Below are 24,484 nucleotides of genomic sequence, written 5' to 3'. Positions count from 1 at the left end.
AGAATAAAGTCAGATAACATTTTCTTTCTCCCTCCCCACCCCTTTTCTCTCTCTCAGATAACAATAAGGAAGTCACTCGTGCACGTAAGTAATATTGATACCACTTTTCATCATGAACACTGCAATAAAGTCAGAAGTAGAAACATAGTCCACCAGTGTTATTAACAGTGGGGTTAATAAGTTGTATTTCTAAAGCTGTTTAATGATAGCTTTGTAAAGACTGGGGTGGTGTCGTCAATCAATCTACTGTCTGTCAGTGTTGAAAGAAGCAGTTCATTTCTTTTTGTTGCACGTCACCCTGCATGCATAACCTTGGCAAAGCTTTCTTACTGTGACCAACCACGTATCTACAAATTTTCCACTTTCAGGAAAAAAATGAGTTTTTGACCATTTCCCTTGCTGCCATTTCCAGGCTCTTTAAAGCAGTAGAATATTTTCAATGAAGAAATCAGTTTCATGCGAAAATTGGATACATATAGTCAAAAGAAAAGAGAAAATTATATGACTTATTTTAGAGAGTTACAGTAATGCTGGAAATCAGGGTGCACTTCAGAGCAGTAACTGAGTTTATCCTTCTGAGCTGACGTGGGGAAAATCTTTACTATCTAATAACTACAAGAACACAGTAAAGACAGATTAAGGCTCCTGGTCTAAAGGCAGTTGAGAACAATGCAGTGTGCTCTGAACAATCCAAACATTCATAATGCTGGGCGATTTGTTTTCTTCTTGTTTCTTTTTGTTGCTGTTGTTTTGGGACATTTTTAAATGTTTGTTTGCTTTAAGAATATGAACCTGGTGATTTGTTTTTCCTTTCATCCGAACAACCATCAGCTTCCTTGTGTGATAAACTGTAAAAGCATGAGCAAATAAAACACAAAAATATTTGTGGGATCCTTCCATCAATTTCTGAACAGTTCTCATGTTCAATATGAGGGGTTTTTTTTTAGGACTTCTGGCTTATAGAAGAGAGACAGAATACATTCAGTGTTTGCTAATTATAAGTCTAATGATAACTCTGTAAGAAAGCATTTCTCTGCCTTACTTGAAGGATTAAACTGCTCCCCAGAAACCAAACTGCATGCAAACGTAAGTGTTTTGGATACATAAAACTGGGAGTCAACCCACGAGAAGTTTTACTGAAATTTGTATCCAGTCATTGCTGGAAAGTTTTTCATCAGATTTCACAAAATCATTGAGATTGGAAGGACCTCTGGAGTTCAACAGCAGAGAAAAAAAGGCTTGATGTCAGATTGGTTGTAGTGCTTGTTATCTATTGCTTTTGTTTCAAACGTTGCAGGAAGCAAACTTAACTTGGAAAACTTTTTTTTTACTGTTCTGCAACTATTTAAACTGAGGCTATGAAAAAAAAATCATTTGTTTTTGAAGTCTGTTCCCTACTAAATCCAACCAATAGTTTACGTACACGTGTATATAAATGTACACGCAAATACACTCGTACAAATATCCATAGAAGTCGTCGTGGTTTAATCCCTCCTGTGTCATCTTTAAAACTGAATGATAAGTGGAGAATTATTTCTTAGGATCTAAGCACATTACTTTCTGTTCACAGAAAATACACGAAAGCAAATTCAAGAAGGTAAGTCTGACAGTGTTTTTTTTCCTAGTGATTTATCCCTATAAATATGTAATTCTTTAGGAACAGCTGAAGGTTGAGCTCAGGAGATACTTGTAGCTGTACTGTTTTCATACAGTAAAATCTAAACAGTCATCAAGTTCCCTTTTATATTACCCATGTAAACATAAACTCCTAAAAGCATCTTGTTTGAGAAGTAGTTTTGGTCAGTATTTGAGCTTGCAAATTGCTCTATCAGTGAATTAATATAATTTAATATGATCATGTTCAGTTCTAATTTATAAGAAAAAGAAGATTCAAGTTCCAGAGCCTGGAAAGTGAAAGAAAGTATATAGTTTTCTGTACTCTTTATGAAAAATTTAGGTGCCTTTTTTCCAGTTAGGACTACATTGTACACATCTAAAGCCAGAATACTGTTTTGACTCTGGACAGCAACTTTGCTGGGCATGCAAATTATGTCAGAGAGGGAAAAAAATTAATTTTCTAATATTTAATCAAAATCTTTTTCAGATATAGATGAACTCAAAGACAGACTGGGTGAGAGAATATTTCGACTTCTCTTTGTTATACTGATTTTTAAGATTGTTAGATAGAAGAACACTTTCTTCATTAAAAAGAAAAGGGGGGGTTTCATGAGGGAGGGCCCATAGTCAAAATATCGTTCCTTTCCAGATTTTCAATTAATTGAAGATAGGAATAGCAGTTAATATCAGTACTGCCTGGTTTTATCAATGGATTTCATATATCTAGTCTAAGCCAATCATCTAGACTACATTATATAGACGGGGATGGGTGTCTCCACACACCCAGCAGGCAACTTACCCTATCAGTTTTTGATGAGCTACTTATGTGTCTCACATTTTTTTCTAACCTTAATACTAGGCCTTATTTCCTTAAATGAACACACTTTTCAGGGCTGAAATTATCAGCCAGATTTTGTGAATTTTCGTCTTGGGAAATGTATTTCACTTTTATTTCTGCTTTGTTTCTTTACAGAAGAGCAAAAGAGGAGATTTGAGAAGGGTAAATTAACGTGTTTTTTTCCTACTTTTCTACTTTTCTCTACTTATATCATGTTATTCTAAGCACCTAACTTCTTTTTATCTATACGTATATGTATATATATGTATATACCTATGTATCTCTAAAGAGCGTTATCTATATATAACTAAATACAGCAATCTTTATGTAGGTATACATAAACATTCATTTAAATATTCTATACATACAGGCAGATTATGCCAAGTGTTCTATAATTCTACCGTTCTATAATTCTATGAGTGCGGCATAATTCACCTGTTATAATCTTCCTAACTTTTCATGGCATTTTAATTTTATTTCTTTGTAGAAAATGAGGATGCGAAGGGAAAAATCGGTAAGGATAACTTTAATTTTGAAAAGTCCTTAAAAATAATTTAAGTTTCGTTTGATTTAGAAATGCAGTTTTAGAAGTGAGTAGTGAAACATCTTGATATCCTTAAGACTGGAGGTCCATCACAGCATTTCCCTCTCTCTTCCATACTTCGAGGCTTAGTTGTCCCTAAAAATGTCTCTTTCTACTAGCTGGCATATTTAAAGAGGAAATAATGTATAGAGAGGGACACACACACACATACTTACAAGGGGAAGCAGTTTCCAACTAAAAGTGAGGATATTTAGTTTGGACATTCTACAGAAGAATTTTGTTACAATAGGGTGGTGAAGCACTGCACGGGTTGCCCAGAGAGGTGGTGAATATCTCATCCATGGATACAATTAAGGTCAGGTTAGACCAGGTTCTGAACAACCTGATCTATCTGTAAATGTCCTCTTTCATTGCAGGGGAGTTACACTAGATGTACTTCAAGGGTCCCCTCCAACACAAACAATTCCATGATTCTATGACTCTACAGATAGCCCAGGTGACTGTTTGGATTTGGATAACCTCTATTCTTAAGTTACACTAGCATTGTTTCCTGAGACCTAGGCCCAAGCTTAAATAATGTAGTATTGGCAAGACACATGTTATATGAGATTCTACAGAAGATCCTTTCCATACATAGCTATAACATAACTTTCTCTGTTTTTCAGAAAACGTCCGGAATGAACTGAGTGAGTTGAAAGTAGAAAAAAAAAAAGAATTTTATCACGTTTTCAAATATTATCAAAAATGTTTAAATCAAAAATGGAGCACCAGTAAAGGTTGTCTAGAAAAGTCATGGAGCTTCCATCCTTGTAGATATTAGAAAGTCAGGACTAGAGGAAATGGCCTCAGATTGTGCCAGGGGAGATTCAGGTTGAATGCAAGGAAATACTTATTCAAGAGTAGGCAGTCAGGCACTGGAATGGGCTGCCCAGGGATGAGGGGAAGTCACCAACCATGGAGATGTTCAATAAACATTTAGATGTTGTACTGAAGGACATGGTTTAGTGAGAAATATTAGTGATATGTGGATGGCTGGATGGGATGATCTTAGAGGTCCTTTCCAACACTGTTGATTCTATGATTCCATGAGTCGACACTGTGGGCAAACTGTTCTGTTTGAGCACTGGGGTTGTATAGATGGACCCAGTGGTCTGTTCCAACCTCAACCATTCATTGCTTCTTTGTAGCACTATACAGCTCAAAATCAGGTATGTTAGCACTGCAGTAATTTAAATTAACCATTGTTTTTTATACGTATATATAAATATATATATTCTTTTTCTTGCAGAGTTCAGGAAAGCTCGTAGAAATGCAGGTAAGCCAAGACTAACCTGCCATTGCCCTCACGTTCTTCTATGCACATACAAATATCTATCATTTGTGCCACAAAAAAATTCATGGGATGCAATAATTTGGGGAAAATGTTAAGTCTGTTTGTTGAAACAGGCACACAGTCTTTTGTGGGCATCTCCCATTTACACTGTTCTCAAAACCATGAGTTGAAATGGATCATTTATGTCCCATTTAAGACCTTTTTAAATGTTATGTGGCTTCAAGAGATTCAGCTCTGTGTTCTGCTCAGAAAGCAAACTGATGAGTCAATATGAGTGCAGATGGTTTAATTAAGCCAAAATGAAATCAGAGAAAGGGCATTTCCCACTGTTTCCTATTGAGTTTTTGTCCCAGAAAACGAACGTAGTTCATACATTCCTGGTGTATGAATTTACTAATTTATTTGATTATTTTGCCTTTTGTCTTCTGTATTCTCTTCTTTGCTTTTGTTTATTTTCCTGAAAATCAAAAATAATTTCTTTTTGCTTTTTTTTTTTTTTTTTTCCCAAGTTAATATCACTCTGGATCAGAAATGCAAACACCCTAACCTGTGCATTAGTGATGACAAAAGGAGGGTAAAGTCCTCAGACAAGACAGAGACAGTCCTCAAAGCGATGGTGGTAGCTACTGAAGGTTTTCCAAGCAAAAAACATTACTGGGAAGTAGAGGTGGGAAACCAGTCGCAGTGGGAGCTGGGAGTGGTGAGTGAGAAGATTAGGAATATGATAATGAACAACACGGAGAATTCACTCCCAGCGAATAATGTATTCAGTCTACAGTATTCTCAGGGGACATACACATTCAGTGATGGGCAGGATATAAGAGATTGCGAACAGTGCAGTGTGGTGGGTGTTCTCCTGGATATGGAAAACACTGAGCTTTCGTTCTACGATGCTGAAGAAATGAGGCCTCTTGGGACTGTCTTTTTTGAGTGTACTGGGAACATTTATCCATTCTTCAGTCCGGATTCAAGTGGCAACTGGCTGGGGGTACGTCCTGTAAAACCTCAGACCTACGAAGCTCTTCCACAGAGTGATAAGGAGATTAATAAATGAACAACATGGTGAAATAACAGTGGATGCCAAAAAGAATGCAAAAGAGTGCATTTTCATCATTAAAAACCATGGTTAAGGAAGAAATAGTCCCTGAAGTACTTCAGAGGGCATCATCTTCCTGTAAGAGCTCATTCTGTAAAAACTGGAACATATCAAATTACTTCTATTGTATTTTACTGCATCTGGATTGAGAACAAACAAACAAATAAACAAATGAAACCTCTACGTATTTATTTCAGTATTTGTAGCACTTACTGTATATTCATTTTTACCCAACGAACTCAGATATCATCAGTTATAAACAATGGTTATATTCAACTGACTGAATGTGGAAGCCTAACACATTTTGAGCTCATGTATGTGCACCTAGAGTTAAATGACCTAATTTGCACCCTCAATTCAAACTGTAGCTAAGCCATCATCAATAAAAGGTATCTAGATCCTGACTCTTCTGCTCAGGTTTAAACTCTCCTAAGTAAAATTTGGTTGAATAACTGAAAGAACAATCAGGATAGTGAGTTAGTGGCATGAGACACATCTATGTACAGCACAGCCCAACTACTCAAAGTGGCCATTGCCTTGAAACTGTGTTCAGCTGAGAAATGAAAGGCATTAAAGTACAGGGATGGGAAAAGCCAATGAGTGTGGGGTGAGCTCTGTTTTTCCATGACTGAACATAAAATGGCTTGGCTTGGAAAGAGTCTTAATAATCATCTATGTGGGTCAGTCTATCTAATGCCACCTATTTATTTCCATGGAAACTACAACAGCTACATAGAACACGAGAACACTTTGACAGAGCAAATTTGCAGCTATAAAACTGTATTTTTTCAACATAGCCAGCATCATTAGCTTTGCATTTTTGCCAGCAACAAATGAATACCTTCATGCTGTGAAAGCATGAGGTGATCCACTGCTATGTAGGTGTGGCTGAAATGCATCTCCTGCTGCCTGTCTGTGCTCATGTCCGCCATTTGGTCTTCATAAACATTCATCAGGTGTTGATAAATGTCAAAGGGTGGAATTTTTTCTGCATGGAGGAATTCAATTGCTTACCTTCACTTCATGTGCGCTTCCATGTCAGATGCCGTTTTGTCAGACCAATCTTCTGTTTCCATGTGTCACATGGCAACAAAATTTAATGGGATGTTGTCAGGAACACTCAACCTCTACTGGTATTCCACCAACATCTGCCTCTGACATTGTGGATCAACAAAATAAATAGGAGGCATTACTTTTAGAGCAGCCATCTTAGTTCCAGCATCCTCTGACTGATGGGGAAATGGTGAATTTAATCAACTATTTCTGCAGTAAACTATCTCCAAAAATCTTTAGGTTAAAAGCTGAATCAGAGACCTGTTCCCATGGGCAGAATATGCTGTAAATTGGATGGTCTTCCTCTTCATATGAAGAAAATAGTTCTGAGAGATGGAAATTGTTTAAACTATTTCATAGTATCATAGTCTCGTGTGGGTTGGAAGGGACCTTAGAAATCATCGAGTCCATTTGTGAGATGAATTCTTAAGACCCACTGGTGCTGAAATGGGAGAAACAGCAATTCATCCAGAAAGGCAGTACAAATGTAAAACTAGTCTTGTGGAATATCTCTATATGAATGAGGTGCTTATTATTGCAGTAGGTAGAGTCAATAGAAATGATAAGAGACCACAAAAAAAGCAGAGAAACAAACAAACAAAAAAAAAAAAACAACTCCAAAACACAAAAACAATGAGACTGTGGGTGTCTGGTCAACAGAATGTCATTGGAGAAGTGCAGCCTGGTGAACTACTCCAAAGTTGTGACCCAACAGCGATCCTATTTAACACTGAAGTTGACAAAACAAATCAGGTGAGTTCAGCACAAGGATAATGTGAAGGAAGAAAACTCTGTAAAAATGGGCCATACTTCCTAGAAAAACAACGACAAAAATCAACAAGAAAGAAAGAAAAACAGATGAATGAACACCTAAAGGTACAGAGCAGAAAGGAAGGAGTCCACAGGCTGCTTTGAAACTCTTGGAAATGCAATATTTTGGGAACCTTAGTCAAATGTGCATCACGACTCACAAAGAAATGAAATCAGTCTAGAATTAAAATCCCAGGAAAATATAGAATATATCATAGGGTGATGCAAATAGCAATTGCTCACCAACTAGTGACCAATGCCCAGCCAGGCTCTGAGCATCTCCAACCCTCCCAGCCAACACCCCCCCGGTTTTATTGATCCCCATCCTGTTGTATGGTGTGAAATATCCCCTTGGCCAGTTTAGGTCAATTGTTCCCATTTTGTGCCCTCCCAACTCCGTGTGTTTCCCCATCTCTTCGCTGCAGGACAGTGAGAGAAGATGAAATGTCTATAACACAATGCAAGTACTTCTCTGCAGCAACAAAAACATTGGTGTTATATCACCATTATTCACATCCTATATTTAAAACACAGAACTGTATCAGCTACCATGAGCTCACGCTTGAGCTACTAGATACTAAACAAAAAGCACTCAACACACAGAAAGAAAAACGTTTGCTTTGTCTATTTAAATATCAGGTTATATATTATAAAATATATATTTTTAAATAAATATATAACTATAAGTATAATATATATACTATATAAATATATAATATTATATATTATATTAAACTCTAACCCTAAACATTATATATATAATATTATGTATATTATAATTATATATAATATATAAAATAAATAATATATATTTATAAATATATAAAATATTGTATATATAAAATATAAATAAAATATTTAAATAAAATATATAAAACATATATTTTATTATAAATATACATATACTTATTTAATCTTAATTATCCGTCACATTACAGTCATCTTGATTTCATTTTCCTACAAGTGGGAGGAGGCATTTCTTTATTGTTTTCCTATTGGCACAGAAATTGCTCCTCCTACTTCAGCCGGTGGCTTGAGCCATTTTCTTTCTTCCTGGTATATTTTTGTTAACAACAGGTCTAGAGGCTGCTGATAGGTAAGAACATGAGACTTTTTAATGTTAGAAAAGATACATATTGAATACAACAAAATTATATAACTTAGATACTATTTTGTCTAAATATAGTCTATTTTTTATTTCACAAGAGAGGTGTTGGGATTGCAGTAATGATAAGGAATAAAGTAGAGAACACCTTAGTAATATTAAAGAGCAAGTATTTGATAACTAAGACTCAAGAATATTTATATAAATTAATCAAGTGTTGTTTTGAGGCTTATACTGCAGTTTTAATTATTTCATTGAACTCTGGAAATACATATGAACTCTGCAAAGACTTTGTAAATGCAAACTTATAATTAGAATGTGGATCAACGTGCTTGTCTGTATATAATCATCTTTAGCATGCAGCTGTGTACAAATTTGGTGCTTGGTGAAATGTGAAGGGATCAATTGGGAATGCATTATTCTAACATGCTTTTGGGTTGATTAGTATCCTAAGTGTTGTTGTTGTGGGTATTTGCATTGTCTCCCTTTTCTGCTCTGTGCATTTAAGTTGAAGTCTGTACTCTTATGAGAAATGGTGCATATCTCAGGTGTTTTATTGCCCTAATGTACTTTTACTGCCCTTCAGCACTTCACTGATTACTTTCCATTGAAAGAGGACAAGAGTGCAGACTTACTGCAGTCAAGATAGGCTGCAGGTGCAAGATAGCCATAAATAAAAGGAATGGGGCGTGCTGTGAAATGGGGTGATGGGCTCAGTGACACTATGAGAGGAGCTGTATAAAAGGAGTGTCTGGTGTAGTAAAGTCATCACTGGCATCTTGGTTTCAGAACATGACACACCATTGCAGAATCAATGTAGGTGAGGAAGCATGAAGCACAGCTGAGTCCTGTAAATGAATCCAACAAAAGCAGGTGATGCGTTGCAGCCCATGCGTGGCATGAGAGCCTAGCAATGGAAGAACAAGGCTGGCCGAGACTTCAGTCTGTGTTCAAGGTCTGACACAAGCTACCTGCAGCACAGGTCCAAGGTCTGTCAAGAAGGGAGAACTAGGAGCAGGGCTGCAGTTCATGGCACAAGCCCGGGTGTTTGAATCCCCCTGTAGCACAAGTGGTAGAAGTGCTGCTCTGCAGCACAGAGGCTCGAATCCTGGGGGTTGGACTCGATGATCTCTAAGGTCCCTTCCATCCCGCACGAGACTATTACTATTACTATTACTATTACTATTACTATTACTATTACTATTACTATTACTATTACTATTACTATTACTATTACTAGCTTGAATTTCCAAGAGCAGTGGGAAGAAAGCATGGCTGGAGGTGAGGGAACTCATGGTCCTTAAGGCTTCTTATTGCACTCAAGGCACTGACAATGACAAAACTGAGAGCACCAACCTAATTTAGGTGCCAAAAAGAAGTCCAGTGATTGTAGTAGCAGCCAGCATGGAGGTATTGAGAGTCTGTCTGGCCCATCTTGCTCATGGATTTCTTCCTAGGATAGTACAGAGCTGCAAGAATGCCCTCAAAAAAAGACAGTCTGTAGTTTAGGCCAAATTAATATCATCATCACTCCATCTGTTCTAAGAGCTGTATATTTTGTTTGCACTGTTTAGAAGAAGAAAAAAAAAAAAAAAGTATTTCCTGCTTGAAACTGCGAAACTTTGGTCTCAGGAGATATAGTTGATTTGTAGAGCAGTTCTATAGTTGTGAAGTTCAGCCTTTACAAAGCAAAAGTCACTTTCACGTGGCCCAAATGCTTTGCCATTCATACAACATGGAACATTCAACAATATTTCATCATAATTGAAACCTTCCTAAATCCTCGGTGAGGCCCATGGTGTTATCTGAGGTTTAGTAAGAATAATGTAAGGGAGAAGCAATTCTCCTAGTTAGAAATACATCCTCAGGAAGCTCAACTCAATGGCAAGATTGTTCCATCCTGTTTTGTTCTTGGCTACTGCTTCTTTATTGTCTGTTGGAAGATGGTAGAACTGAGGATAGGGGAAAGGCCCAAATGCATCTTAAAGGATTTCCTCTATTCAGCCTCTGTTCAAACCACACCTTTTGCACTTTGGATGAATATCAGCAGAAGGTGTACAGAATACGTAGAATACACTACATGCTAAAGAGCAATGAAGACCTCAATTCCTCGCTAAAGAATGTGATTCTATTTTAGGAATATGCGTTTGCTTATGTTTTGTTCCTCTCAGGAATCCCCTTTTTTTATCTCATTGCATGTCTGCCATTTCCAGGAGGATTATGAACAACTTAACCAACATGACATTTTCTGGAGTGTTTTCAAGTGTGTGCCCAAGAAGGACCAGAGTAGTCCTGTTCTTGAGTCTTCCAGTATGTTTTTTTATTGCAATGTGGTTTACAGGTAAGAGAAAAATGCATTATATGCAATGATTCAATTTAGCTGTAGAATATAAGTAGGATAAGTAAAATTAGTAGCATGCAACAAAGTGAAGAAAGCTGAATCCATGGAGTAGGCTCCAAATGACTAAAGGGATAAGGAAAGACGAACATAATGACTGTTACTGTTCCGGCCACAGTTTGCTTGACAGCACACAGTGCTGATGTATCCACCAGCAAAAGGCCAAGAGCAACCTCCTATACCAAACCAAAGTTCTGCTCATTACTTTGACACAACTTTTTAGTGCACTGTTCAGCATCAGTTTTCCTAAGATATCACACCTGCACTTCACATCATATTCCCGTTTTCTGATGGAATAAATGTATCGTAGATCCTGTCTGATACATTCAAGAGCAGGGCTTGGGACAACACTGGCCATCTCAAATGATGGGAGACAATCCATTCCTTCTCTGGGTTCTTAGGGGGTAAAATTAGGTGTGCTGTCTTATCACACACATGAAAAAGGCATAGTCAGTCTCTCACAGCCCGTGTTCTCCAGGAGTTTCTTACAGGACTGATGTGTAAAAGCTGGAAAGGTGGAAATTATGATGAGTGCATGTGCTTTAAGGAGCTGGGAACATTAACTCAAGACTGTCCCTATCATTGAAGGGGAATTAAGAATTCTAGCCTAGAGAGAACATTTGTTTTGGATTAACCTAACCCTGAGACTTCTTGTCTCATTGTTCCATCAGTAGAACTGTTATAATAACAGTGCTCCCACTTTTTCCTTGCAGGTGAAGATCCTATCACCATCATCATTCATCCTCCAGTTGCCCTTGTTGGTGAGCAAGTAACTTTGTCTTGCCAGCTGACGCCCAAAATCCCTTCCAACACAAGTGTGCTTTGGTACAAAGAGGAAAAGGGAAGAGATACTCCACTCTGCTCTTCCTCCAGCCTGGATGGGGAGGTGGAGCAGTGCCAGCATGAAGAACAGTGCAGAATTGAGGCGCGCTGGGAGAGAAAAAGACTTCTCCTGATTATCCAAAAAGTGCAAATATCTGATAGGGGGGTGTACATTTGTGCTGTGAGTGGCAACGCTGTCTCCCAGGAGGCTGTGGCTCACCTTGATGTTATAGGTAAGCAGAAAGATTGTTATGACTGTGCTTAGTTCAGTTCCTATCAGGAACTATCCCTTCCTTCCTTCCTTCCTTCCTTCCTTCCTTCCTTCCTTCCTTCCTTCCTTCCTTCCTTCCTTTCCTGTCCTTTTTCTTCCTTCTCTTCCTCCTGCCTTCACTTCCTTCCTTCCTTCCTGGCCTTCCTTTCCTTCCTTCCCTTACCTTTCCTTTCCTTTTCCTATGCGCTTCCTTCCTTCCCCCTTCCTTCACACAAATACCACCAATAGACCAACCAACCTTCCTATCTTTCTCTCCCTTCCTTCCCGCTTATTCACTGTCCTGTCTGATCACCTTATACGTGTTATCCGGTTCCATCCTTCCTTCCGTTTCCTCCGTTCCTTCCTTTCCTTCCTTCCTTCCAATTCTCCTCTTCGATTCCTTCTTCCTTCCTTCCCTTCCTTCCTTATCCTTCCTCCACCCTCCCTTCCTCCCTGCCCCTTCCCTGCCCTCGCTCCCTCACCTTCCTTCCTTCCTCCCTCCCTCCCTCCCTTCCTCCCTTCCTCCCTTCCTCCCTTCCTCCCTTCCTTCTTTCCTTCATCTGGCCGTGTATGGAAGTTTCTATATGCCATGAATATTTAGAGCAGTATATTGACACATTCAGATGTATTTGTTTGGTGGTTTTTTTTGTTTGGTTTTTTTTGTTTTTTTTTTTTTTTTCTGTTAATGTTTGTTTTTATATAACTTAGGAGTTGTACAAAATGTTTTTTCTGTCTCTCATTGCAATAACTCCATTACAGCAATAGGGAACAAGCCAGCTTTGGTAAAGGATCAGCAAGAGGAAAGCTCGTGTCGCTACACATGCAATTCAAAAGGATGGTACCCAAAGCCTCAAGTCATTTGGACAACCTATGGAGGAGGCAAAAAAAACGTGGAGATCAAGACCACTGTCACCTGGAGTGAGACAGACCTTTTTGTAGTACAAAGCATCATAACGGTTCCTTGTGATGATGTAGATGTGAAGTGTGTAATTATGCTCATCAAAGAAAAGATAAACCAAACTGGTAGGTTCTTGTAATCATAGAACGACTTGGGCTGGAAGGGACCTTAGAGACCTTATGTTTGTAATAACTCTTCTGTGGGCAGGGGTGCCACCCACAGATTAAGAGTTTGAGAGATTTCACTTGTTTTTAGCAGTGTGAATGTGTGTGTTTTGTGAGTGCAAGTTTCCTGCACTCAGGAAACTGGAAAAGATAGTCTTTTATTTTTTTAAATGCCACCTCAAACATGGAGATAATACTGCTTTCCTAATGTTTAGCTGCTAATTTCTATCATCTGTGCTGAATTTATTGGAAAGCTTCTTGTGAAAATCCATCTTGGTTCAGGCAGGAACTTACACATTTGCAAATTAAATGTTCAAAATCCAGATGATTTTGATGGCGAGTGAAGCAGCAACAAAACTGTAGGTGCTCTGTGAAATCTCTTTCTTGTTGTACTGTGTCATGCCCAACAATTGCCTCTGTTACAGGTTCCTTGAATGAAATGACTCTACAGAAGCCAAGTACTGAACATACTTTTACATATGAGAGCCAAATGAGAGGTGATTGTGTAAACCCCAAGGCTATTTCAGGTATTCCCCAAAGAGAACATCTGTCTTCACTGAGCAAAACAAGCATTCCAGAGGAGAAGTATAGTATTTTTGCAATAGAAAGCTCTGATGAGTTGCGTTGTGGACAGCCACCACCTTCTGACTTGACAACTAATAGGAAATCCCATCTACAGCTTACTCAACAGATAGGTATGCAGCAATTATTGATTATCCATTACTGGTCTTCCACACTAGAAATGAAGGGGTAGGCAGAAGAAGTTCTTGGGTGACCAAAAGGGACTTCGGGGCTCTGGGAAGACTTCTGAAGGGGTTAGAAGAGCAAGGATTGTTTTCTTGTGTCCTCTTGGTGACACTGGGATCTGCACAAAAGGAGGAGGGTGGACACACTGAGTGAAGGGCTTTGTGAATGGTGTCATACTCAAGGCTTTTGGTACTATGGTTTGGGACTCAGCCTTGAGAAGGGGGGAGTGCTGATGGCAACAGGAGCCAACAGACTAGAAGGGCCATAAATATTCTTGGAAGAAGATGATTGGGCTGGTTAGCAGGGCTTTAAACTAGATACAGGGGAAAGGGGTGTATTATGTGACAGAGAAGCGTGTGGGAACACTGTCATCTTGGGAGGAGGTAAAGGAAAACCCCAGACTTGACTTGGAGGTAATAGGGAGGGCAATATCTGAGAAGGCAACGAGGCCAATAGCTAAGCTGAAGTGCCTCTATACCAATGTATGCAGCATGGGAAATAAACAGGAGGAGTTAGAAACTGTGGTGCAATTGGGAAAGTATGACCTAATTGCTATCATGGAAACATGGTGGGATAAATCCCATGAGGGATGTGATTGTCCCCCTCTAATTGGCTCTTGTGAGGCCCCATCTGCAGTGCTGCATCCAGGCTTGGAACCCCCAGTACAGGAAGGATGGGGAGCTCGTGTAATGGGTCCAGAGGAGGCCACTGAGATGATGGGAGGGCTGGAGCAGCTCTCCTATGAGGAAAGGTGGAGGGAACTGGAGCTTGTTTAGCTTGGAGAAGAGGAAGCTCTGGGGAGACCTCATTGTGTCCTTCCAGTACTTGAAGGGAGCCTATAAACAGGAGGGAGAATGCTCGTTTACGAGGGTGGATAGGACAAGGGGGATATCTATATTAAATTGCAAGAGATTATTTGTCTTTTTTTCTTTTTTAATTGCTTTTTCTCCCTTTTTCAGAAAACCATAACTGGCTCTGGATTCTTTGTCTCTTTTGCCTGATTATTGTAATAATAGGTAAGCTATTCCTCCACACCAGAGCCCCCAGTTTACAGTTCATATCAGAGAACTTCTAATATCCTTCTCACCCAGAATTTCCAACCTTTTATTGTCCTCCCAAGTTTGCACAGACACCCTATGTTGGAGATAACTCATTCTTTCCAAGAAACTCACAGCTCTGTATTCCTTCAAGAGAACCTTTTCTTTTAATGAATTCACTCAAGAGTGGCTTCAGCCTTCTGAATGTACCCCAAAGCTCTTCAAAATCAACATCTTCCCTCATATTCACAGAAAAATACTCTCCTTTGCCTTTCCAGACCTTTTTGTTTCTAGCACCCAGGCATTCTGAAGTTGGTTTTCTCAAATGAAAGTACCTTTTTCATTGTCTCATCTTTCCTTTTCATATTGTTATCCTTTATTTATTCTTTTCTGGCTTAGTAATGAACTACGGAACTTTCTCTTGGTTAGGAAAGGTCCTTATGAGTGTCAGATATCATAAACCAAAGAAGGAAGGGAGCAGTACAGTGAGTGGATTGATTTACTATGAGTACGTAGGACATACGTTTATTTGGTGGACCAAAGTGAGAGCTCAGAATGGTTGCCCTCATCTCTGAGGCGAGGCTGTTCTCTTGCCATGGTATGCATTTTATGCTACTTTTCATGCATTTTCATTTTAGCACACAGTGAGAGAAAAATCAATGTGTGTGTTGATGGTATATTAACAAAGAACGGTCATGTTCCATGGTTCCGCAATAGAATGAAGGCTTTGCAAGGGTTTGGTCTCTGTGTAGCCACAGCAATCTTTTGTGCCCTACAGTGCATTTGGTATAGATGGTAGGATGTTCTTATGATATTAGGACTCAAATATTGACTGGACTCAAATATTGACTGGACTTCTTTCTCAATGGCATTTCTACTGTGTCAAGATTTTAAGCATTGGATATCGAGAGCAAGCAGCCCAGGTTATGGGATATGCCATGAAAGAGCAAATAGGGGACTGTGAGGTTTAAGTCTTGGTCTGAACATGAAAGAAGGGGAAAATGAAATGTTATGTAGGTGATAACACAAAGCCACTGTGCATAGGAAAGCCCTGACTAAGTGAGGCTGGTCAATGATGAGAGTGCAATGATGAAGGCATCCCATCACTTTCCATAGAGTTATAGGGGATGGGTTGCTAAGAAAGCTGTCCTCATTACTCTCACCAGAATCCATGTCCATTTTACAGTGGAGCTCCAGGCACAAGGAAGAGCAAGGGAAGATAGAGAGAAAGGTGAGTGCATGAGCGGTAGGACCCCAATGCCTCTGTGCATGAGGGTTCTACACCTTCATTGTGAGTGTGCTTTGTTGAGGAATCCCCATACTTTTTCCCAATTCTTTGTGGAGGATGAGGTGCTAAGCAACATTTCCTTCCTTTCCTTCTTTCTTCTTGCAGAGACCCTGAAGAAGGAGACTGGTGAGTAGAGCTGCCTCCCTGCTGGCTACCCATGACACTGCTAGGCAGGCTGTTGGGATGTTGGAGGCTGTAATGAGTTTAGTGGAGACTTTGGAGCAGATAAGAATGATCCTCTATTTCAGAGCAACTGCTGGCACAAAAAATAGCAGAGACCCAGAAGAAAGAGATAGGTGAGTGGAGCTGCCTCACTGCTGGCTACCTGTGCCACTGCTAGGCAGGTTGTTGGGTTGTGTATTTCTGTTGGAGTTTGTAATGAGTTTAGTGGAGACTTTGGAGCAGATAAGAGTGATCCTTTTTTTCAGAGGGACTGCTGGCACAAAGAAGAGCAGAGGAAGATACAGAGAAAGGTATGTACATGAAGGACAGTGCCCCGTTGCCTCTATGCATGAGCAATAACCAGTATAACGTAGTGATGGCCTACACCTTCATTGTGAGTGTGCTTTGTTGAAGGATTCCCATACTTTTTCCCAAGTTATTCTTGAGGATGAGGTGCTAAACATTTCCTTCCTTTCCTCCTTTCTTCTTGCAGAGACCCTGAAGAAGGAGATAGGTGAGTGGAGCTGCCTCACTGCTGGCTACTCATGCCACTGCTAGGCAGGCTGTTGGGATGTTGGAGATTTTAATGAGTTTGGTGGAGACTTTGGAGCATATAAGAGTGATCCTCTTTTTCAGAGCAACTGCTGGCACAAAGAAGAGCAGAGGAAGATGCAGAGAAAGGTATGTACATGAAGGACAGGCAATAACCAGCAATATGTAATACTGGTCTATGCCATCATTGTGAGTGTGCTTTGTTGAAGGATTCCCATACTTTTTCCCAATTCTTTGTGGAGGATGTGGTGCTAAACAACATTTCCTTCCTTTCCTCCTTTCTTCTTGCAGAGGCCCTTAAGAAGGAGATTGGTGAGTGGAGCAGCCTCACTGCTGGCTACCCATGTCATTGCTAGGCAGGCTGTTGGGATGTGCGGTTGCTGTTCCCCAAGCACTTGTGAGTGATGGGGTGCCAACCTAACCAGTGTGTTCCCCCCTTCTTCCTTGTCTTCTTGCAGCAGCTCTACAGAAGAAGAATGGTGAGTGTGACTGTCCCTTGGCAAGCCATCCCTTCTACCAGTAATCAGGTTGATTTGTCATGGTGTTGTGCTGGTAATGGGGTTGATGATGCCCAGTTCCAGAGCTTCTAGTCGTGGTGCTTTTGCCTTTCAGCACAGTGTCAAAAGCAGATAGGTTAGTGAGTTTTAATGGTGTAATATACACAGGTACTCACATTGTGACACCAATTGTTGAAGGTCTTGGCTAAAGCCCTTTTTCACTTCAACTGTGATCAGCAACGTGTTACAAACATCAGAACTGATGAAAAATTCTGTTAACTTTTGAGACCACATTCTGATGTTGGAGGCAGTTTGAAGTTTGGGTGGCTCTCCTGGTTTTTGAATTTGTTACCTTGTGAAAACCCGGATCCAAAAAAAAAAAGGGAACAGCATCCAATCCAGACCATAGGGGAAAGACTCTCTTGGGATTTGTTAATCTTGGTCACCTGGGCTCTTCCCCAACAGACCTTTGAATGAGCAGATCTACTGGGCTGTTCTATTAGCCCTTGTATTACTGATGCTGAGGAGCCGTCAGTGTTAGATTTCCACAGCCATATTGCAATGATAATCCTTAACTCAGAAGCTTGTGAAAACAAATGGCCATGTGGGAAAGCTATGCCACCCCTTGTGATGTATGCTGAGGTCTCCTAGAGTTGCAGGTGTGATGTAGAAAAAACAGGTGTGGGGATATTTTTTATGGTGGGTTATTCACGTTTGGTAGTAAATGGACCACATCTGTGAGACATGGGGAGCAGCATGGAGGACCATTGGACTGTCCCAGAGTTGCAGCTGTGTGCTGCTGTGCTCAGAGCTCATGAGGACCCTCTACCATCAGCTGGCATCACCTGATAGGGTCCTTCCTGGGGCAGATCCTGATGTCTCTTCCTTCTCCCCACACATCTTTTTCAGAGGAGCTGCAGAAACAAGGAGGAGCGAAGGAGGATCCAGAGAAAGGTGAGTGTATGCACCATAATGTCCCAGTGCTTCTGTGCATGAGGAATCTCAAGCAAAACAGTTGTGGTTGTGTAGGGTAAGGGTGCCTTGTTGAAGGCTTCCCATACTGTTCCCCGAGCACTTGTAAGTGATGGGTTGCTAACCCAACCAGTGTGTTCCCCCGTTCCTCCTTGTCTTCTTGCAGCAGCTCTACAGAAGGAGAATGGTGAGTGTGACTTGGCAAGCCATCCCTTCTACCAGTATTCAGGTTAATTTCTCATGGTGTTGTTGTGCTGGTGATGGGGATGTGTGTGTTGGAGAGTTTGAAAGAGTGTGCATCAGGGTCTGGAGGGAAGACAGAGCTGGGAAGTGGGGAGGTGGAGAACCTGAGCCCTGAGTAGCCCTGTCTGCTGCTGTTTGAGTGGTGAATGGTATTTGTGGCAGCGACCCAAACCAGGTAGAGGTGGATGTGAGTGGCAGTGTGACAGGGCATGAACCAAAGACTCTCAAGAGAAAGGAAGGGATGGGTGATCCCAGTGAGCAGTGCCCTGGGACCTGTGAGAAGGGCTATTCCAGCCATGCCAAGTGTCCCGAGTCAGCTATGTGAGAAAGCTTGGAACTTACTGCATCTTCTGGCTTGAATTGTGCTGGTCAGGAAGAGATGTCCATCCCATGAGGGATGTGGCATTAGAGCCCTTTTAGGGCCATACAGGAAGAGGAGCCTGAAAGGCCAGCACTGCAGCTGTATGCTGCTATGCACGGTGCCCAGGCAGCCCTTTTCCCAACTGTGGACCCTGTTTCCTGTCTGGAACAGATGCTGATTTCCCTTCCATCTTTTCCAGAGGAGCACCCAGTACAGGGAAGGTCAGGAAAGGATGCAGAGAAAGGTGAGTACATGCAGAACAGTGCCCCAATTCCTCCTTGCATGAGTAATATCCAGAATAATGAAGGTGCTGGTGTAGTGTGAGTGTGCCTTGTTGAAGGCATCCCACACTGTTGCTCAGTTCTTTCTGGAGGATGATCTGCTAATCAGTGCATCCTTTTCTCCCTCTTTTTCTTGCAGAGACCCCGAAGAAGGAGAATGGTGAGTGGAGCTGCTGGACTTCTGGCCACCCATGCCACTGCTAGGCAGGCTGTTGGGATGTGCAGTTGTTTTGGAGGCTGTAATGAGTTTGGTGGAGACTTTGGGGCAGATGAGAGTGTAGAAAGTGTTGTGCAGGGAAGGCAGAAATGGGGTGGCTGGATGGAGACCCTGGTCCCAGATGAGCATTGTGTGCTGCTGGGGTTGTGGTGGTTGGGACAGGTGGCAGTGATTCCATTTAGAATCAGAGGGTTGTGAGGAAGAGTGTGAATGCACATGAGCCAGTTCCCTGCCAGAGGCCCTTGTTGATCATGGCTGGGGTGGGCAGCTCCAGTGGGGAGCACCCTGGGATCTGTGGGTCTGGACCTGACTTAGTTTCTTCTTCTTTTGTGGCTACGTAGACAGGGAAGAGGAGCTCCGTGCAATGATTGGTGAGTCCTTCTGCGTGCCATCAGGCATTTGCTATGAAGGACATTCTATACTGTACCCAAAGCCTTTGTGGATGCTGAGGTGCTAAGTTTCCCCCTTCTTCTTTGCCTTCCTGCAGAGACACTGAAGAAGGAGAATGGTGAGTGGGACTGTTCCCTTGCAAGCCATCCCTTCCACCAATATTCAGGTTTCTCTGTCATCGTGTTGTGCTGGTGATGGAACCGTGTGTGAAGCAAATGGGAATGCAGAAGGGGCTGTGGAGGGATGGTGGACATTCAATGAGCTGTGTGCCTTCGTCTTCCTCAATAGAAATGCTGAGGTTTTAGAAAATGTTCTAATTTAAATTAATATAAGTCATTTGTATTCTTTTGCAGAATCCTTAAGAAAAAAAGGTAAGCTTTTCTGACCCTTGATTTCGTTCTTTCTTTGCAAGTAAACCACAGAGAAAAGGATATTTTTGCATTCAGGTGGTCCCAGACTATTCCCATTGCACTTCAGTGGAAAGGAGTTTGAAGGTTATCATCTATGATACGGAGTGATATTAGGGTGGAAAACATCTAACTCAAAAACTTCAGCAGAACATGTAGTTAGGAGGACAATGTGTGTTGGTATGAGCAGTTGAATGGTGTACTTTGCCAGTCCTGTCTATAATTTTTGGATGACAACCACGTAATCTGGCAGATGACAAGGATGCTGAAGGGTCAATTGGTTTGTCTGTGTATTAAGCTCTTGTGGAACATATGGAGCAACTCAGGAATGAGCATCGCCATCAACTGTGAAGATGCCCGCTTTAATCTGGAAGATAGTTTACTTGGTTGCTGGTGTAGTGGTGTTTGGGACAGGTGGCAGTGATCCCATTCAGAATCAGAGGGTTGTGAGGGGCAGTGTGAATGGACGTGAGCCAGTTCCCTGCCAGAGGCCCTTGTTGATCATGGCTGGGGTGGGCAGCTCCAGTGGGAAGCACCCTGGGATCTATGGGACTGGACCTGACTTAGTTTCTTCTTTTTTTGTGGTAATTTAGAAAGAGAAGAGGAGCTCCGTGCAATGATTGGTGAGTCCTTCTGCTTGCCTTCAGGCATTTGCTATTAAGGGCATCCCATACTGTGCCCAGAACCTTTGTGGTTGCTGAGGTGCTAAGTTCCCTCCTTCCTCTTTGTCTTTCTGCAGAGACACTGGAGAGGAGGATTGGTAAGTGGGGCTGTTCCCTTGCAAGGCATCCCTTCCACCAATATTCAGGTTTATCTGTCATCGTGTTGCCCACCTTCCTTTTTCTCTTTTTGCAGAGACACTGGAGAAGGAGACTGGTGAGTGGGACTGTTCCCCAGAATCGAAAATGACCCCCAGTGATCTCTGTCTTAGAGGTTACACTGAAAATTGTCCTTGTGAGTTTTTAGTATCTCCGGAGAAGTAGACTCTGTAGGCTCTTTCAGGGGCATAACAGCTTTTGACTCTTCCTCTTAGTTGTGTGGGATGTCATGGAAGTTTTGTACTCACTGTTTAACACTGTTGTGTAATCAGCTGATGTTTTCCTAGTTTCAAATTTTCTTCTCCTTTGACATGTTAGATAATCATTATAAAATGGTTTTCTGACCCACAGAACAAGGCAGTTTTTGAGCAATAACACAAGTGCTTGACCATCTGCCAGTAGCATTGGCTGTTAAGTCACTGGAGACTAGATTTCCTTAAAATAAACCCTTTTCTTCCTTTCTTTGTTTCCTGTAGAGTTATTGCGTGTGCAAAGATACATAGGTAAGAAAAATCCCATTCTGAATCTCACCTCTCCAAGCTTTAATAACCTTTAATAACAAAGCTCAAGTAACTGTTTGCAATCAGGCCTCTTGTTCTGTAAGTAACAACACAGCAAGAACTTATGCTGAATCCTTCCATTATCCGTTTGCTGTCCTAGAAACGTCTCAATATTTTTTGTTCTTCCAGGATGCAAAACAGAATTGTTTCTTCTAAAAGAGTATAGGTTTGGTCTTTATAAGAAAGAGAAGTTTGTTTCAGGGTGCTCAGCTAGAGCAGCACTACTGCTAAGTGTACACAAACCTGCTGATTTTATCATGCAGCCTTGGTGAATGGAATGAATTATTCCTCATTCCCTTGCAAGAAGATTTAGTGATTCTGGTTTTGTTCAAAGAGGAGCTGTGTTCAAAAGCATGGCTCTTATTCTTTGGTCATTTCCTTGCTGTTGAATGATTCCTTAATCAAAAGCTTATCATCTCCTTCATAGGATCAACCAATAGAAAGTCTGAGAGCAATAAACCTCCTTTAATTTAATACTTAAGAAATTGCCTTATTATTGCAGTTGATGTCACCCTGGATGCTGACACGGCTCATCCTAGACTGCAAGTTTCTGAAGATGGGAAGAGCGTAACAGACACTGGTGTGATCAGAAAGGTGTCCAGCAAGGAGGAGAGATTTGATTCCCACACTTTTCTGTTGGCAAAGGAAGGTTACATGTCGGGGATGCATTATTGGGAAGTGGATGTTGGAAAGAAACGCAACTGGAACTTGGGTGTTGCCCAGGAGAATGTGGCACGAAAAGAGACAGTGGCTCTGTCCCCTAAGAATGGTTTCTGGGTCATAGGGTTAGCAGATGGGCAAGAGTATTGGGCCCACTCGGATCCTTGGATCCGTTTAATTGTGAGTGGCAGACCACAGAAGATTGGGATCTTCCTGGACATCTCATCCAAGAAGTTGTCATTCATCAGCGTTCATCAGAAAAAAGTGCTGTACACTTTTACCTCTGTTAGTCATCACGGCCAGAACGTGAGGCTTTTTCCTTTCTTCTCTACAGGTTCATCTGCAACCAGTTCTGACACTGAGCCTCTAAGAATTGCATAGGGGTTTGATGATGATGACAAGTGAATGGTTGAAGTGAAAATGCATGGCTAATTAATGACTGAAATCCAGAGTCTGACGTCAGACTACACTCTATTCAGACCCATGCTTTGTGCCACCAAGCTGAAACATATAAAATACTTCCACCATTGCTTGTTAAGCCTTCCTTGAGCCATTTCTGCAGGAAAACCCTGACTTCAGGCCACTAGTCACTGGGTAGAGAGAGCCTCCAGGTGTTTTTATCAACCTATAAAATGTTTTCTAAGCCCAGGAGCTGATAACTACTGTTTGTGTATGCCTGTGTACAGATCGTTCCATCAGGTGTGAAGAAGAGCATGAATTCTTTCTCTGTGCACTGATCATCACAGGAAATATTCATGAGACCTGTGTGCAAAAGTTGGCAACTGCGCTAGCACAGAAGAGCTTTCTGATGAGCTGAAACTACACTGCTTAAAAAGATTTAGATACTATACTAGATGATATAGATATATAAATACTAATACTAGAAGATCACCAGCCATTGCAGATCCTTCTATGTCAGCTGCAAAAACACAGTGCCAACTGAAGGCAACTTGGCTGACTTGCCATCAGGGTTTCTTTCTGCAGAAATTCTTTTTATTTGGAAACGGTGTGAAGTATGGGCCATCCTTTATCATTTTTGTATATAGCATAAAATATATTCTAAAAAGTATTTAGGAGAATTCACAAGGTGCTAATATCCTTGCTAATATCCTCTCACTTTTAGTGAGTACAGAGTACTATGGTTAGGCTTTGTTAGACTTGATGATCTTAAAGGTCTTTTCCAACCTGGGTAATTCTATGATTCTATGATTCTACAGACAGAATTCACACACAACAATGAACATAGCTAAGCTTCCATGTCAATGAGCTTGTTGTTGGCCTCTCCCACCTCTCATATTTCTAGATTGATGGATTTAGCCTTTTTCTCTCCAAAGGAGAGAATGGTGTTCTCTCAGTATTCCACATCATAACATCATGTGCAGTATGGATCATTAAAAGGTTCATACTCCAGTTCCGTGGAATAACTACGTCCCGGATACTCAGCTCTCAGAAGAAGCACTACTGGGAAGTGGATGTGGGAAAGAAAACTATCTGGGAACGTGGAGTAGCTTCTGAATCTGTGGCTGGGAAAGGGTACTTGATTCTCTGCCCCAGAAATGGCTTCTGGGTCATGGCACTGCCTGATGGGATGGAGTACTGGGCCTACACTGACCCTTGGACCCATCTGAATGTAAGATCAAAACCACAGAAGGCTGGGATATTACTGGACATCTCAGCTGGACAGCTATCATTCTATCTCGTCCAAAGTCAAGTGACTTTTTATACTTTCAGCATTGCTGAAAGTGATAAGAAAGGGAAGCTCTTTCCCTTAGCATTGCTGAAAGTGATAAGAAAGGGAAGCTCCTTCCCTTTATTTCCATGGGTAACAGTGCTGGAAAGAAAGACCATGAGCTACTAAATCTATGTTCTTAAGGTGAGTAGCCAGTGAAATCTGCTGTAAGCATTAACACATGCAACTTCATGGAGAACACTGTCTTGCTGTTTTGCCTCATTCTCTTTGAATCTTCAAGCCACTGCTGATTTGACAGACCTTGGAACAGATTATGTGCCTCTTTGTTTGCCTAAAGAGTCCTTCCGTCATTTTAGGGACCGTAAAGGTGAATCTTCATTAGCACCACGCTCTTTGGCTCATCAATACACACACTGGAACTACATCGTCATGTATACATTCACCAGTCAAACAACAATCTGCATTTTTGCTTTTAATGTGATGAATAAAATCAGTATTTTCCCAGACTGATTTACTGCTGTTCTTTCCGTAGCTTTTCTTCTACACAGCCTCACATCAGGCCTTTTCTAAAGGGTTATGTCCTATAGTTGGGCGTACCATGCAAGAAAACATGATTTAAAAGCTTTTATAGAAAAACTAAGATTCTTCATGTGATTTCATTACCATATCTAACC

General features: G+C 41.1%; 2 protein-coding genes across 9 annotated transcripts in view; both read left to right on the top strand.

Moving 5' to 3' along the window:
* The window catches only part of LOC107325881 (butyrophilin subfamily 3 member A3-like), a 51,855-nt gene extending 46,236 nt beyond the window's left edge, over window positions 1-5,619 (top strand). For 3 of the 6 annotated variants that reach the window (XM_032441125.1, XM_015887117.2, XM_015887118.2), the window contains exons 5-12: window positions 58-84; window positions 1,571-1,597; window positions 2,105-2,131; window positions 2,591-2,617; window positions 2,943-2,969; window positions 3,665-3,685; window positions 4,288-4,314; window positions 4,842-5,619. In XM_032441125.1, coding sequence (XP_032297016.1) covers window positions 58-84; window positions 1,571-1,597; window positions 2,105-2,131; window positions 2,591-2,617; window positions 2,943-2,969; window positions 3,665-3,685; window positions 4,288-4,314; window positions 4,842-5,386 — 728 coding nt within the window. In that variant the 3' untranslated portion in view covers window positions 5,387-5,619. The remainder of the gene's footprint in view (window positions 1-57; window positions 85-1,570; window positions 1,598-2,104; window positions 2,132-2,590; window positions 2,618-2,942; window positions 2,970-3,664; window positions 3,686-4,287; window positions 4,315-4,841) is intronic. The other 3 variants (XM_015887121.2, XM_015887119.2, XM_015887122.2) reach the window with 3 other exon arrangements.
* Window positions 5,620-8,299: 2,680 nt separating this feature from the next.
* LOC107325874 (butyrophilin subfamily 1 member A1-like) lies at window positions 8,300-24,316 on the top strand. Of its 3 annotated transcripts, XM_032441119.1 has the most exons (28): window positions 8,300-8,387; window positions 10,610-10,737; window positions 11,508-11,849; window positions 12,626-12,889; window positions 13,354-13,623; window positions 14,635-14,691; window positions 15,899-15,943; window positions 16,106-16,126; window positions 16,249-16,296; window positions 16,429-16,473; window positions 16,656-16,676; window positions 16,799-16,843; window positions 17,006-17,026; window positions 17,173-17,193; window positions 17,327-17,347; window positions 18,121-18,165; window positions 18,350-18,370; window positions 18,987-19,031; window positions 19,208-19,228; window positions 19,627-19,656; window positions 19,773-19,793; window positions 20,029-20,046; window positions 20,676-20,705; window positions 20,822-20,842; window positions 20,938-20,958; window positions 21,377-21,403; window positions 21,963-22,054; window positions 22,455-24,316. In XM_032441119.1, the coding sequence occupies exons 2-28, from the start codon at window positions 10,617-10,619 to the stop codon at window positions 22,488-22,490; spliced, it is 1,770 nt and encodes a 589-aa protein (XP_032297010.1). In that variant the 5' UTR covers window positions 8,300-8,387; window positions 10,610-10,616; the 3' UTR covers window positions 22,491-24,316. The 3 variants fall into 3 exon arrangements, with proteins under 3 accessions (XP_032297010.1, XP_015742583.1, XP_015742584.1); XM_015887097.2 differs by lacking the exon at window positions 17,327-17,347 and having other exon boundaries at window positions 8,303-8,387; window positions 21,963-24,316; XM_015887098.2 differs by lacking the exons at window positions 17,327-17,347; window positions 18,350-18,370 and having other exon boundaries at window positions 8,304-8,387; window positions 21,963-24,316.
* The last annotated feature ends 168 nt before the right edge of the window (window positions 24,317-24,484 follow it).

This window comes from Coturnix japonica, linkage group LGE64, assembly GCF_001577835.2.
Source record: "Coturnix japonica isolate 7356 linkage group LGE64, Coturnix japonica 2.1, whole genome shotgun sequence".
NCBI lineage: Eukaryota > Metazoa > Chordata > Aves > Galliformes > Phasianidae > Coturnix > Coturnix japonica.
Note: the sequence above shows the minus strand (reverse complement) of the source record. Positions and strands in the feature narration are given on the sequence as shown.